Below are 15,742 nucleotides of genomic sequence, written 5' to 3'. Positions count from 1 at the left end.
TCTAACAAAGCAGAGAATATAGCCTAAATTGATTTTAAAATACAAAATCCAAGTATAAATCAGCCTATACTGCTACTTAAGTTTTCCGTAACAGAATAGTTTAGATATCGTACACTAGACAATACACTTTTCACTTAATTGTAACAGCAACACAAATAGGCATTTCTTGATTTATCTATGCTATTAAAGGGACTCCAGGTACAGAAAAATAAAAACTGTGGACAGCATCCTCCAAGCATTCATCTTCTTCTTCATGGTAAGCACCTGTGCTGCACAGGATATGACTCCAACCCAGTCAGGTAGAAGGGAATCTTGCATAAGGAGTGTTCTACTCCTCATGGAAGGGTTCCCCACTACCCAGCTAAGTCAATTCCCACAGCAGGCATCTCCGAAGGTAACTGTTGAAAGTATCCAAGACGCTGTACGTTGGTAAGTCTTCAGGCAGGCTTCTGCTGGCCCCTTAGCTTTACTCTCACAAGAAAAAATGGTAGCTATTATGGTACCTTGATTAACAGGGATGCTTCTAGTTAGCTGAAGGCTAACCAGAAAATCAGTTGTTTTAACCCTAATTACTGAAAAGCTCTTCTAAAATAAATTAACACAATCTTCTACCTGAGTTAGCATGTAGATCCAATTTTTTAATCCAGGGTATTTTACCTATTGAATGTCATTATAAATATCTTTATTCTTAATGTTGTACTGCGGTAGACTATACCTTTTTCAATATTAATCTCTCATACTCTGTAGACGTATAACCATTTAATTCTGTTCCCAATAATTAATTACAGACCAAAAAATATATATTCAAGGGTTAATCAATGTTTTTATCTCTAAGAAGCAAAGTATGACATAAATGAAAGCAGAGATTGGTCAATTTCAATATTTACTTTCCTATGTCATACACAAATTTTCAAATTAACTGATATAAAAGTTGTTTATTAATATATATTTCAGTACATAGAAGAATAAAAATATTTAATGTTAAAAATATAAAATTCAATTAACAATCCACCAAAAATGTTTGTTTGTTACCATGAAGCATAAACAAACAAATAAAATTACCTGTGACTGGATAAGAGAATTTGGAAATTCAAACCTTTTCCTGATATCATCTGACATTTTTACTTCTCTCACATGTAAGTAAGCAGATTCTGTAACCAAAACAAAAGAATATTTGTTAGTCCGGAAACGGAGTTCAAACCAACTATTTGTCAAATAACACGAAAGTAATTCATTCCAAAGACAACAATGGGCATAAAGCACAGGGCTCTGCAGAGCAATCCCTTGGCATACCCCTCCCTGTTAACCACTTCAGCCCTCAAATGCCATGACTGATAAATAAACTAAAAATGCCCAACAGCTCTTAGTTTTTCCCATTAGAGCAAATCCTGAAACAGATGAATTCACTCCACAGAAACAAACAAAAAAATCCAAAAGTTCAAGCCTAAATAAGAGGATTTTAAAAGTTTAACCACACGTTTGAAATAGAAATTAATTCTTCTGTGGATCAAAACTTCTGAGGGAGAAAGAATCAAACTTTCACAAAATTGTTTAAATTATGCCTCACTCTGGCACAAGCTTCCGTTTAATCATGAATCCAACTGTTAGTGACAAGTGTGAAGCATTGGTGAGCTTTTTCAGGAAGTATAGAAATGACCTAGAAACTCACACATCAAAACAGATCCTGTGTCTTCTAAAAGAGGAACAAGCAAGCAATTAGCACCAACTTTTAATATTTACATCACACCTCTCTGACTCCTACTGGGCTCTCAAATACAACAACAACAACAAAATCATGGAGAAGGGCAGGTGGCAAAGTGGAGACACAGAACTAATAAGATTTCCCAAGGATCCCAATTTATCCAATTCCCATGCAGCACTGAACCCAGCAAATTACACCACTCCAAAAAATAGGATGCTTTAGGCCACCTATTTATTACAGTATAACTTAAAAAAAAAGCTTGTCAGTACTGTTCTCTAAGTCACCTTATAAAAATAACAGGCAACAAAACCAAGCTTTCCTGATCTCAAAAATGGAAGCTTCTTGTGTTGAACCTGCAGCTCTTTCTCACTATTCTCCTCCCTTTCTTCCAAAGCCCAACTCCCTGAATAAATAATTTATACTACCTTTCTTCCTCAACATCTAAACTTTGCTACGGTAAAGTCCCTTGAATTGGACATTTCACAGCACTGAAACAACATGTTCGAAGACTGCCATCCACGTCCCCTGTCTAATTTACTCCTTAGCTTTTAAGCAGGTCAAAATTTCTTCAACTTCCCCGTTGTATTAATCTCACCTTTCTTGAAATGTTCTTCTCTTTTGTTCCATAAGACATCACAACAGGATTTCCCAAAGTGTGTGCCTGGGAAACCCAAGATAGAGATCTCCTCGAGAGGAAAAAAGAATTTTGTAGGGACATATATTGCCATCTTGAAGATTCAAAGAGTAAACAAAAAACCAAATAATACATGAAATATGTTAGAAGGTGATACAATGGAAAAAAATAAATCTGATCTCTTTTTCTATGAGTTGGTTTTTGGTTTTTTTTGCGGTACGCGGGACCTCTCATTGATGTGGCCTCTCCCGTTGCGGAGCACAGGCTCCGGACGCGCAGGCTCAGCGGCCATGGCTCATGCGCCCAGTCGCTCCGCGGCATGTGGGATCCTCCCGGACCGGGGCACGAACCCGTGTCCCCTGCATCGGCAGGCAGACTCTCAACCACTGTACCACCAGGGAAGCTCTATGAGTTTGTTTTTGAAGTACAATTGACCTACAAGCTACATTAGTTCCTGTTATACAACATAATGATTTGATATTTCTAAACATTTCAAAATGATCATCACGATAAGTCTAGTTACCATCACCATACAAATGTATTACATAATTATTGACATATTCCCCACACTATACATTTCATACCTGTGACTCATTTATTTTGCAACTGGAACCAGAGGCGGGGGGACGCGACTGGATGAAGGCAGTCAAAACGTACAAACTTCCAGTTATAAGATAAGTAAGTACCGGGGTCATAGTGTACAACATGATAAAGGTAATGATCACTGCTGGATGTTATATATGAATGTTAAGGGAGTAAATTCTAAGACTTCTCATCACAAGGAAAACATATTTCTCTTCCACTTCTTTAATTTTGTATCCATATGAAACAATGGGTGTTCACTAAACTTACTGTGGTCATCATTTGATTATGTATATAAGTCGAATCACTATGCCTTAAACTTATACAGTGCTAAATGTCAACTGTACCTCAATAAAACTGGAAGAAAAAAATGTTTTTAAAAAGTAAAGCCAACAGAGTAAAGGAGGGGGGATGAGAAGTGAGGGATGGACACACTTCCTATTTAAATATGGTGGTCACCTTAGAGGGTGACATTTGGAAGTTAGCCACACAAATCTGGGAAAAGAGTGTCACAGGCACAGGAAACAGTGAGTGCAAAAGCCCTAAGCTAATAACCTGCTTAAGACCCATCCCAGAAAGAGGAAAAAGATGAGTCCGGGACAGAGTGAAGGAGGAAGAGAATGGTAAATCAGAGTCAGTGAGAAGCCAGACCACAGAGGGCCTTATAGGCCACTGGACGGACAGATGTATTTATCCTGAGTGAAACTGTTAACTACTACAGGAAAAAAAAAAAAAAAAGTGGTAAGATTTTAATAGAATCACTGAGGTGAAGAGAGGTCAGATTCTGGATATCTTCAAAGGCAGAGCCAATGTGGTTGCTAATGGATCAGATGAGAGTATAGGAGAAAGAAAGGGTCAACGATGACGTCAAGGTTTTTGATCTGAGCAACTTTATTCTTAATTTTAATTCCTTTGGGCATTTTACACATTAAACAAAACCATGTATATATTACTTACCATGGCATTTTTTTACTAAAAGGAAAAGATGGAGTTGCCATCAACTGAGACAGGGAAATAAGTTTTGTGAGGGAAGACCAGGAATTCCACTGGATAGGTAAGTTTTAGATGCTTAATGAATATCCAAGTGGCAATGTCAGGGAGAAAGTTGGATAAATGAATTTATAATTGAGAGACAGATCTTAGTTGGTGATACAAATAATGGCGTGTATTATTAAAGAATCTGAGAGGTTCTAAAGCAAGAAGTTTGATTAACTTTGCTTAACCCAGAGTTTCCCGAATTTATCTGGTCATGGCCCACCTTTTTCTAAAAATACCTGTTAACAGTGTACATAACCAGCCTTCCCTGGGATACACCTTGGCAAACACTGCTCTACTGGCTCCTCCAATGCCTCTGTCCACTCTGCTTCTCAAGCACCATCTTCCTGAAGGTGCTCCCGAGCCTTTTGCCTTGTGCTTCTTTCATGAAAACTCTCCTGGAGCCTTCATCTCATCCCTATCTCCAAACGCTTCCCTACTCTCTCTCATGAGGCTCTAAAACACCAGAAATTGGAGAGGTTAAAAACAAAACACATATTTTCTCTCACAAAAACTGTTTCCATTTCAGCGCATCTTCTCTCAATTCTCCTCTCACAATTTTCTTCACCAACATTCTCTAAATCCAGTCAGTCACAAAGTCAGCTTTGTTCTTTCCAGCATCTCAGAGTCTACCTTTCCTCTCCATTTCTCCACTCATCATCTTCGTTCCTCATGCTAGGCTTCCTTCAGTAACTGCTGAATCTTGGGGTTCTCCATGCTTGAGTTCATCCCATACGCTGCTGTCAGAGTAACTGTCCTAAAATGCTATTTCCATCATATCATTTCCCTGTAAAGAATTCATAGTGGGTTTTCAATAGCCTGTCAGATTAAATGCAAATTCTGATTCCCAGGTTTTAAGTCTCCAACAGCAGTCTCACACATTCGACTTCATTTTCACTGTTGTCTAATTCCAATCTGGTTAAAACCATTTTCAGAATAGTCCCATGTGCTCAAAAATCTGCTCATTCCTAAGGGATTTTATTTATGCTGTTGTCTCCTATATAAAATGTCCTCTGTCTGTTCCTACTATTTAAAGATGAAATTCACTTCATAGCGTATCTTCTCTGTTAAGCCTTTCCCAAGCAGCCACATCTTAGAGCAATCGCCTTGCTTTATATTTCTTCAGTGCTATTGCATTTGGTCTGACCCATACTACTATGTGACTATTTACATTAGGATTGTTCATATTTTTCTGTAAAGGGTCAGATAGCAACTACTCAGATTTGCCACTGTAGCAGGAAAGCGGCCACAGACAATACATAAACAAATGACCAGGGTTGTGCTCCAATAAAACACTATTTACAAAAACAGGAGGCAGGTGGGCTGTAGTTTACTGACTCCTGGTTTACATAATGACTATTTAATTAATTTCTAAAATTTGTTGACAAAAATTGCTACAGTTGATATTCAAATCTGCCCCTGTGCATCCAAGCACAGGTAAATACATAAATAAGATAAATTATACATGTCTTATTATCTAAAAGATGAAAAAGTTCTCTTTATCATAGAAAACAAACTTTTTCATGCCCCTAAACTCTGAAGGAAATTTCTCACATTAGGCTTTCTATATGGGATACAGAGTGATATAATAAACAATAATCTCAATAACATAAGCAAAACGGAATTTTATGTTACTTCTTTTTTAAACAAACCCTGGAGAAAGCCATGGTTATAACATAGCATGTAATTCAGGAAAAAAAACTCTCAGCTAATGGGGTCCAAGTACAGAGTTTTCTGATGATCTAACCTAACTCAATAGAAAGTCAACTTTAGAGTATCCAGAGAAGCAGAGGGTTATCAACTTACCACAGAATATACTTACGCAAATGTCAAGAGTGGGAGAGTTAAATAGAAGAAATGTGGGGTTATACTCTGATTCAGGCCTGAACGATGGCATTCCAAAATGCTCTGGGGACCAGACAAACAGCTGGTTAGGCTAATAGCTTATTATGGCAGTGAAGAAGCTGAGCCATCCGGAAAGAGGACTTTGTCTCCAGGAGGTGGGCCAATGGAGTAAAAGAGCACTGTTTTTACCCAAATTGTCTAAGTATAGATGACAAATACCTCAGCTTACAAAAGACAGTCCTAATTTTGGTACAACACTTTAGAGAATAAGTAAGTTTTAAAATCTATAGTAACTATCTTTCCTTAGGCATTCTCAAAACCACTACCACAGCTGCAATATGATTTGATATCATCCTTGATTTGCTATCCTTGTGCTACCAACTGCAGGTGTCTTTCACCTGCTGGAGACATATTTCAAGGTTAATCACAACCACTTCGCCTTTCAAGGTATCAAAACATCATATTCTCTTAGGCAATTTCAAAAAGAGTACATATTTTGCTTTAGCATTGGCAGTGTAGCATGTGTCCTACTCTATTTTTAATCTCAACGTCCCTTGGGCATTTTATACATTTAAGAAAACAATTTATATATTACTTCTTACCCTGACATTCTTAGTCACAATATGCTCCATAAACCACGTTACAAAAAAGGAGTATTTGATTTTAAAAGATTTATCTCCAACCTGTCATAGTGCCTTTTTTGTCTGTCTGAATCTAAATCAGAAAGAGAATTTTCAATGAGGTCTTTAAGTTCCAAGTGAATCAAAATATTCGTTTAACTTAAGCAATTATCATCTTATCTGCCAAGGTGTTTCAGCCGCACAAGAACACTTCCCCAAAAATAAATCAATTGCACTCTAGAAGCAATAAAGGAGCAGCAGATAAAGCACCTTAGGTTTTCAATTTTCTCAATAGTTTCCCTAGGATACAAAAATATACAGCCATAGATCACACAAAAGTATTTAGTGTCAAACGTCAAATGAAGGATACAATCTGAAAAACAAGAGAAGAATCTCTCTATAGTAGACCCTCAAACAACACAGGGGTTAAAAATCTATCTAATGCCGACCCCCGCACAATAGAAAATCTGCACACAACGTTATGATCAGCCTTCCACCGCCATGGTTTCTCATCCACTGATTCAACCTACCACTGATCATGTAGTATTGTAATAAAGTATTTATTGAAAAAAATCCATGTATAAGTGGACCCGTGCAGTTCAAGCCTATGTTGTTCTAAGGTCAACTGTAATTATATTCACAAGTGCTATGGGAATCTAGCAGAGGGATTATGCAGGGTAGTTTGCGGGGGCCGCTGTCCAATGGTCACAGAGAAAGACTTGACTTTGAACACTCATGACTACCAAATTTCTATATAGGAAGGACTCAGGGCAGCAATGTAGGTGGGAGTCAGGGCTACAGAGAGTACATTCTGGAAGCTAGTCTACAAAAGCAAAGTCATCATCAGACTGATAAAAAGTAAACTTCCTTCACATTAAAAGGACTCTGTTTCAGAGACACAACTAGGACTTTTTTTCTTTCTAACACTTTATCAACTCTTCCAATTATCAGTTATGCATTTACTTAGCTTCTCCACCCACAAGTTAAGCTATGGAACCATCAGACTGAGGATTTTTAACACATATTTTGACAATTTATTACTTTTTTTGATGGCTTATAGAAAAGCTGATGTGCACCATCAATAAATTTGACCTGATCTTATAAGTTTATCAAGACTGTGGCTCAGGGGTATATTCCAGACTCTTCTAGTTGCTTCACTCTGCCCCTCAAAGAAAAAAAGAAAAAGACTTTTCAATCACCCAATATTTATATCTTCCTTGTTCTCCTACCTACTTAGCTTCTCACCTACCTCTTCTCAGTTCCTAAGAGTCCCACAGCCTCTCTAGTATCTGGCAGCTGGAATCTGTTTCATCACCCTTCATTATATCCCGAAACCTGCTAGAAACTCAAGCTTAACCTCCGCTCTTGCTTCAAAAGCTTCAAAATCCAACTGGCTCCTGCACTCTCAAATTAACAGGACAATTGGAGTCCTCCTTACGACATGATTCATAAAAATGGAAATGTCATGGGAAAATTGCAATGGAAAGTTTTTAATACTAAAGAGTGAGTGTAAGAAAATAGATTTTTAATCATTATATTCACTAAGTCATCATTAAATTAAGCTGAGAGTAGGAAATACTTGTATTTTCGCCACTAATTTCAAAATCAAGATGAGGTAGAGGTCAACCTACTGGTATGACAGAACCACTTGGTCAATCAGAGAAAGCAGGAACGGCATAGACGTGGCAGAGACCGCTAACTATCCTTCACTATCTGTGCTTTTCTTCTATATTAATAAAACTGTAGCCTGACCAGCTGTATTACATTTAGTAGCCTCAAGTATGGCCACAGAGACTGTGTATGTGATCAAGTTCTCCCCAGTGGAATCTGAGCAGACATGATGTGCCAATTCCAGGCTACAACCTGCTTCCTCCACTCTATTCCCAACAGAAACCAGGTCTTGGCAACAACTCAGATTCAACCATGTGCATGAAGACAATGCCTCTCTAGGACACAGCTGGAGAAACAAGATGGAAGGAGCCCTAAATGATAGCTTAGAGCAGAACTGCAAACCTGAAACTCCAAAAAAAAAAACCTTCTACTTTGTTTGAACCACTGCATTTTGAGGTCTGTTGGTTGCAGCAGCTAGTACTTCCTTAATAATATATTGGACCTGAGAGCATCTCCCTTCTGTACTTTTGTCACTGGAGAAACAATGTCAGAGGGGTTAAGCAACTCAACAAAAAGGTACTCACCCTAGCAATTCACATGACAAGGGAGGTTTCTTGACTCCCAATCCAGTGTTTCCCTGGACTATCGGTAACATGAGGCATGACCAGCACACTCCACATTCCTGCATCATGTCCCAGGAATTTTAAGATCTGTAATTCAAGTGCTGAGCAAATTTAGGTGACTGTAAGTTCTGATTATCTCACTGGTTGCAATTTACTAAAATACATCAAATTGCTATCATATTCTTGCCTTTACAATTTAGTTTCTTCTCAGTTACATCACATGTTACTTACTCATAGATTTTGAAATGGGAGTCTAAAATAAGATCAAAGGCAGGAAATACCAAGTTCGAGCTTATTACTGTCCAGGAGAACCAAGCATGAAAGTAAGAAACAAAACCACCAACTTCAATAATGTCTGATTTGTTACAATATTTTCTTCAATTATTCTTAGATTACCTTTTCTAAAGTGTCTTTTATGTGTATGTATTTATATGTTAAATATACAAGGGAATGCAGATGAAAAATAGTGATTTTTAAAATCTAAAGACTGATTTATCTCTAGAATTTTTACAGTATCCAATCTAAGTCTTCAAAGAAGTCCTCTAATTAGCTCCTTTATGAGATTTTTTCTAATGTTATAATTTTTAAATATTTTTGCTCCACCAAAAGAATAATTTCTCAAATTGCTCAGTACATTTTTAAATAAGTATTTTATGTTGATACAAAATAATCTTTACTGTATATTTATAATAAAACTGATGCCCAATCATTTTGAAGACCTTACTGAGCAATAAATGTCTAATCTGAATAGCTAAAATCTCCATATTCACATTACTTGTAATGCCATTCAGTTAACTAAAATTTAGTAAAACACCACACAATGTGTTTTATAGGTATTTGATTTGTATTTCTTCCCCTAAAAAATGACTCAAATTTTGCGCACTCGTTCTCTAAAATAATTTACTTCTTAGCAAATATTAATATGGCACAAACTGAAGTATACCAGTGTCCCTCCAGGAGAAAAAAAAAAAAAAAGAGGAAATGATAAGTAAAATAAGAACATCTAAATGTTCATAATAGATGGGTACATTGGAGTTCATAATACTATTCTATGTTTATATATGTTTGAAATTTTCCATTATAAAGTTAAAAAAAAAACCCACGTGTGATTCTCACCTAGGGGCCAGGCGATAGTCTCAGCACTTCACATTTATTAACATTTAATCCTCACAACACCCTACGAAATAGGCACTCATTTTACAGAAGAAGAAACTGAGGCACAGAAAAGACAGATAACTTTCCCAAGGTCATACAATAAACTGAAATTCAAATCCAGGTAGTCTGGGTACATATGTACATAGAAAAGCCTGGAAAACATAAATTATGGGTGAATTTTAATTTTGCTTGTTCCTAGTTTATAATTTTTTCACAAGAATATGTGTTTTTGTAATTTGAATAAAGTTACCAAAATTATGAAAATCTTTATTCAAATACACATTCTTTAGAAATAGAGGATATGACTTTCTAAAACCCAAATCACTATAAGCATAGAAATCCATCATTAACAGATGTCATTAAGTGAGCAACAAACTAGAAAAATTTTAGAAATGTTAAGACTACTTTGTTAGCCATTTTACCAATGCTTTATGGAAAGAGTAATATTGAAAAGGGGTCAATGTAATTTAACTAGATAGATTCAATTAACTTTAGACCATTTAAAAATCTTCCTTCATTTTCAAGGAGAAATATAACCATTATTATTTTCCTACTTTAGACTCCTGGGAAATTTTATACCAAAATAAAAACTCTCACTCTCAAAAAGAATTATGTAGACTGATGACAAGTTAAATGGCAACATTTTTTTTGATTGCTGCAAACTGGCCAAACTCATTTCTTATTTTTCAATGAAAACTAAATTATTAAAATCATATCGAATGGAATAGAATTATTTTAACTTACACTCTTAGTACTAATGAAAGCTGAAGATCAGATGCGCCAAGGAATTTTATAGGAAGATAGTAAATTTCCCTGCTGTTAACTAACTCAATGTGGCCCAAGGTGGAAAATATCTCTATATTCCAGGCCTGAATGGGCACAATCACAAAAATAACATCATCACCACACGGTTAGAAGAACCACTCTAAAAACGATCAAATGAATAAGATGAAAAGGGCACTGTGAAGCAATGTCATATATTCTTTTGCAAACCCTACAACTATCCATAGTGAAGATGAGAAAACGTCTTTAATTTGATTATGCTTAGTCTTACATACCCCTATCACCATGATGACAGAGCAACCTGACACGGAGAAAAATGCATGGGGCTGGAGGGTCAGGGAGTAGGCAAAACAGACTGGCTGCAAAACCTGACTCCACCACTAGGCATTAAAATTTAGGTTAATCACTTACTATCTGGAGCCTGTTTCCTCACTGGTTAAATCTGGGGCCACTTGCCTCACAAGGTGGCGTAAATAACAATATGAAGTAAGCCTGAAAGCCAAGAGGATCTTGACACAGTAGGTATATACACTAAAAATGTGTGTTTCCTCCCTCCCTTGATACCATGTAGGACAGTCAAGGGAAGCGAATGATGGAAAAGAATTTAAGTTTTAGGAATAAGTAGAGCATCTCTAATCAAAGACTACGATGGGATCCTGTATGTAAGTCACCAGCTAGAGAAGTAAGACACCAGCGCCCACGGTTAGGAAATGCATGAAATTCCCATTCAAAATATATAGTTGACTTCTAACTCACCTGCTGAAAACCTTTCAACAGCATCCCACTGCACTTTGTAATAAAATTCAAACTCCAAACCAAGGCCAAAAGGTCCTACATGATTTGGTCTCACACCTGTCCCTCAGTCAAGGAACTTTAGCCACAATGACCTCCAGTTTGCTCCGTGAGCCTCCCAAGTTCTTTCGATGTGCGGGTCTGGAAATCTTAGGCCCCTCAGCCTCAAGTGTTTGTGCCCTTGCTGTTTAAACAGCTGACTCCTCTCACTGTTCACATCTTCCCTTGAGCCTCCCCTACCCCCCCAGCCCCAAGTGCTTCCCCACTCCCTACCCACAGTGACCCACTATTGTATCCTTCTCATAGCTTTGGTCGCAATCTCAAACGATCATCATATAGTATTTCTGCTGCCTCTCTCTCCACCTCCCGGTGAAATGCAAACTCCTGAGAGCAAGGGCCTGGACTCTCTTTCTGACCACTATACCCCAGCATATAACAAGTACCTGCTCAATAAAGATTCACTGAATGAACACAAAGCACAACATGAGATTCAGAACACCATGTTGGATGAAACAGCTCCTCTGTGCCACACATCCACGAAACACTATAAGTAACTAATCCCATTGGATCTTCACAATAACTCTGAGGTAGGTATTATTAACGCCATTTCCAGTATGAGAAAATAAGAGCTCAGAGAGGAAGTAACTTGCCTGAGGTTATACAGTGGTATTAACAGCCAGGATTTATTGAGAATTTTACCATGTGCCAGGCAGGCATAGTTGAAGCTCTTTACATGTGTTCTCTTACCCAATATTCAAAACCCCATGACGTGAGAATTATTATTATCCTCATTTTCATATGAAAAACCATGTGAGGCAAAGAGAGGTCAAAATTAACTGCCTAATTATGTAAGAAGCAGAGCATGGATGTGAACGGTGCAGCCTATGAATGTGAGTCAAAGTTCACATGCTTGGGCTTCCCTGGTGGCTCCGTGGTTAAGAGTCTGCCTGCCGATGCAGGGGACATGGGTTCGTGCCCCGGTCCGGGAAGATCCCACATGCCGCGGAGCAGCTAGGCCAGTGAGCCATGGCCGCTGAGCCTGCACATCCGGAGCCTGTGCTCCGCAACGGGAGAGGCCACAACAGTGAGAGGCCCGCGTACCGTAAAAAAAAAAAAAAAAAAAAGTTCACATGCTTAACCACTCTTCTATAAAGTATAGTTGACACAGAGTTCCTGAAAAATTAAAATAATCCATTAAAGCAATTCACTCAGAACCAGGCACATAACAAAACACTTTTTAGATGTTAGGTATTATGATTCCTGGTCTAAATCCAACACATTGTTTTTATCTATTATATCTTTCTGCATCCCAGGGAATCAAGCAAATCTTTAAAAACCAAAACAAAAACCTAGGTTTGGATATACAGTGTTAGATCAAGTTCCCAAAGCAGCTCATCAGCATCCGCAAACAGCTCTGCACCTTTGCATATATTGCAATCCTAAAAACATGTAACCAAGTCTGATGCATGAAAGTTACATATTAAAGGGCTTCTCCATGCCGAGCACAAAACACAAAAATTATCAATCCAAACTTAACCCTCATCCTGTGGCACCATCAACCAGCAACACTTCTCCCACATCTGTATATGTTTGTGGTTTTTTTATTTTTTTTTACATCTTTATTGAAGTATAATTGATTTACAATGGTGTGTTAGTTTCTGCTTTATAACAAAGTGAATCAGCTATACATAGACATATATCCCCATATCTCCTCCCTCTTGCATCTCCCTCCCACCCTCCCTATCCCACCTCTCTAGGTGGTCACAAAGCACCGAGCTGATCTCCTTGTGCTATGCGGCTGCTTCCCACTAGCTATCTATTTTACGTTTGGTAGTGTATACATGTCCATGCCACTCTCTCACCCCGTCACATCTCACCCCTCCCCCTCCCCTATATATGTTTTGAGATTTTATACTTGTATTTCGTTGTTGATCATTCACTTTAAGTCCAATGGGTACCTAACAAAGGATAAAGATTGGCCACTTTCATCATGGCGACTGGTATCAATCTGTAGTAAGTCCATGCTTCTTGCCATTGATATCAAGGCTTTCGTATTTAATTTTCCATTTTTTTTAAATCAGTAAATATTCATTGAAATAGATGAAAGCAATCATTGCCCAAATAACTGCTCAAACACTACCGCACAGACACAGATGGCTACACGGCTGCCAAATGAACGCTTGGCTGGCGTGTAGCCCCAACCATGTGACAGCTCAAGACACATCTCAATAAGACAGGGGATGCTTTTACTTCTAAAAACATGCAGGTGTTTGAAATAACAATGGAATGTTCGGGAAGAAATGTTCAGAACCAGGAAGATCAAGAGGAAGCCACTGAACGTTCTCAGTTCCTGCAGCTGCCTCAGAATACAGAGCTTGAACTACGACTTGGTATCACACTCCATGCAAGGAGAATATGAGGATATGGTGTACAGGGGCCATACTGCAGAGTTAGGCTCAATTTCTAATGCCCCTTCCAGCTCTGAGAGGACTGTCACCAATCCTCAAGATGTAGATCTTCTCGTCTCATTCTGAAGGGGCTAGCTCTATCTGTGTAGCAACAGCACACTACTGAAGGAGTATCTCAAGCAAGAAGGATTCCTCACTGACCAAGCCTGCTGCATTATTCTCCTGCACGTTTGAGTTTCTTAGGGGAAACAGCTGAGCCTTGTTCACCTCCTGCCGGGCCTGGCATGTAATAAGCAGTTAATTAATGTTTTTTGAGTCACTGTGTTTAGCACAGTACCTCATACACAATAGACTCAAAAAAAAATGTTAGAATCATAATTCTACTGTTTATTTTGTTTTCAGATCAACTTTCCAAAACAGAAAGTGAGAAATACAGAAGAATCTATATCCAAATCTCTCTCACTAATTAAGATTTGTGAAACAGACCAAAATAAATTAATAAGAACCAGACGTCAAAAATAAATAAATTTGTAAATGACTCTATTTTCAAATTAAAACAGTAACCAGATTCAGTTATCAACACATTTAGGGTTTGAAAATAATTAGCTCTTTTTAGACCGACTCCTTTTTCCCAGCTTTTTTAAAACTAAGCAAATAACTTCTGTATAGGTAGCATAAAGATGAACTTCAGCCAAGCCCAAATCCCAAATCAGCAGAATCCAAATTGGTGAGATTTTATCACACTGTTACTCATTTTGGTACATTTTCTTACAAAAATAAAATAAAAGGTCAAAGAACCCATGTAAACACAAGACTGGTTCATCACTGTTTGCAGCTGAATCTAATAGAGATGGAAAATGGGTCTTTGTTACTTGAATACATCATAAGTTTTACATGAATGCTTCAGTTGACAGCTATTATTTATCATAGCTATACTCTTAATCTGCTATGTATTACAACCCTTTAAAAGCCCACAGTATTACCTCTGTGTATTTCCCACTAGGATAAAGGCATTTTAAACACATAATTACCCAATGAAGTAATATTTACTAATTTTCCGTTACACAACTAGCAGTATTCACACCTGTTTTTACTTGTAGGGTTCTTAATAATCAGATATTAGTTAACCTTCACAACTATACTGGGCAGACGATCATTAGTAAATCCTTTCACATTAGTACAGAGACACCAAGCTGTATGTTCAAGAAAAGGATCCTGCAATGAAATGCTAATATCCAGTTGGCAGAAGAAGAAGAGGAAGAATGGGAAGGGGAGGAGGAGGAACACCTAGCTGTTCGTGACAATTATTTTTAATTGCACAAATTTTAAAACCAGTACATACAATTTTCACATGTACAGGGTTCAATGGAACTTTTCAACACTATGCTGGAAGTAAATGACTGACTAGTTGAACAGCAGTGAGCCAGCAACTCACAATGAAGCCAGTGCTCAGAGCTTCATTTCAGTCTCAAAAACTAATTCTGCCTCTCAGTCCAAATTCAAACTCTCTTTATGAAATTGCTCCCAATCTGTCTTACCTCCAAACTGATACAAAGGTCCTCAAAGGCCAGATCAGCTCTGGAGCAAAGCCTCAGATGTAAGGCAGAATCAGCATGGTTCCCAGGACCACAAGCATCTTCCCAAGCCCCAACCCACCATACTCAATTCCACAGAGAACTTAGCACAATAAAGCTGAAAGTCTGGGGTAGGTCCAAAACTAACCCACTCTGTGGGAGTGGGCAGTCAGGTTACTTACTGATCATTTGACCTTAGTGTTTGGCACTTCTTGGCTATATTCCAAAGTGTGGCATACATGCTTCAAGTTCTATTCACCTCCCATTTCAAAAGTGTAAGAATACAAAAGGCTTAAAAGCAAGCTTCTTTTGTGCAAAGTTATTCACTGACTGATCTAAAAGGTAAGCTAAGTAATATGCAGGTAAAATTTTGCTTAA

General features: G+C 37.8%; 1 protein-coding gene across 5 annotated transcripts in view; it reads right to left on the bottom strand.

Annotated features, from left to right (window-relative positions):
* The window catches only part of FOCAD (focadhesin), a 314,089-nt gene that overhangs the window by 285,587 nt on the left and 12,760 nt on the right, over positions 1-15,742 (bottom strand). For all 5 annotated transcript variants that reach the window (XR_004350331.1, XM_032634650.1, XM_032634653.1 and 2 more), the window contains exon 2: positions 1,063-1,151. Coding sequence is in view for 4 of the 5 variants with exons in the window: in XM_032634650.1 (XP_032490541.1) it covers positions 1,063-1,119 (57 nt within the window). In the remaining variant the exon portion in view is untranslated. The remainder of the gene's footprint in view (positions 1-1,062; positions 1,152-15,742) is intronic.

The sequence above is a fragment of the Phocoena sinus genome, chromosome 6, assembly GCF_008692025.1.
Source record: "Phocoena sinus isolate mPhoSin1 chromosome 6, mPhoSin1.pri, whole genome shotgun sequence".
Lineage (NCBI taxonomy): Eukaryota > Metazoa > Chordata > Mammalia > Artiodactyla > Phocoenidae > Phocoena > Phocoena sinus.
The sequence above is the reverse complement of the archived record's forward strand: the minus strand, read 5'-3'. Positions and strand labels throughout refer to the sequence as shown.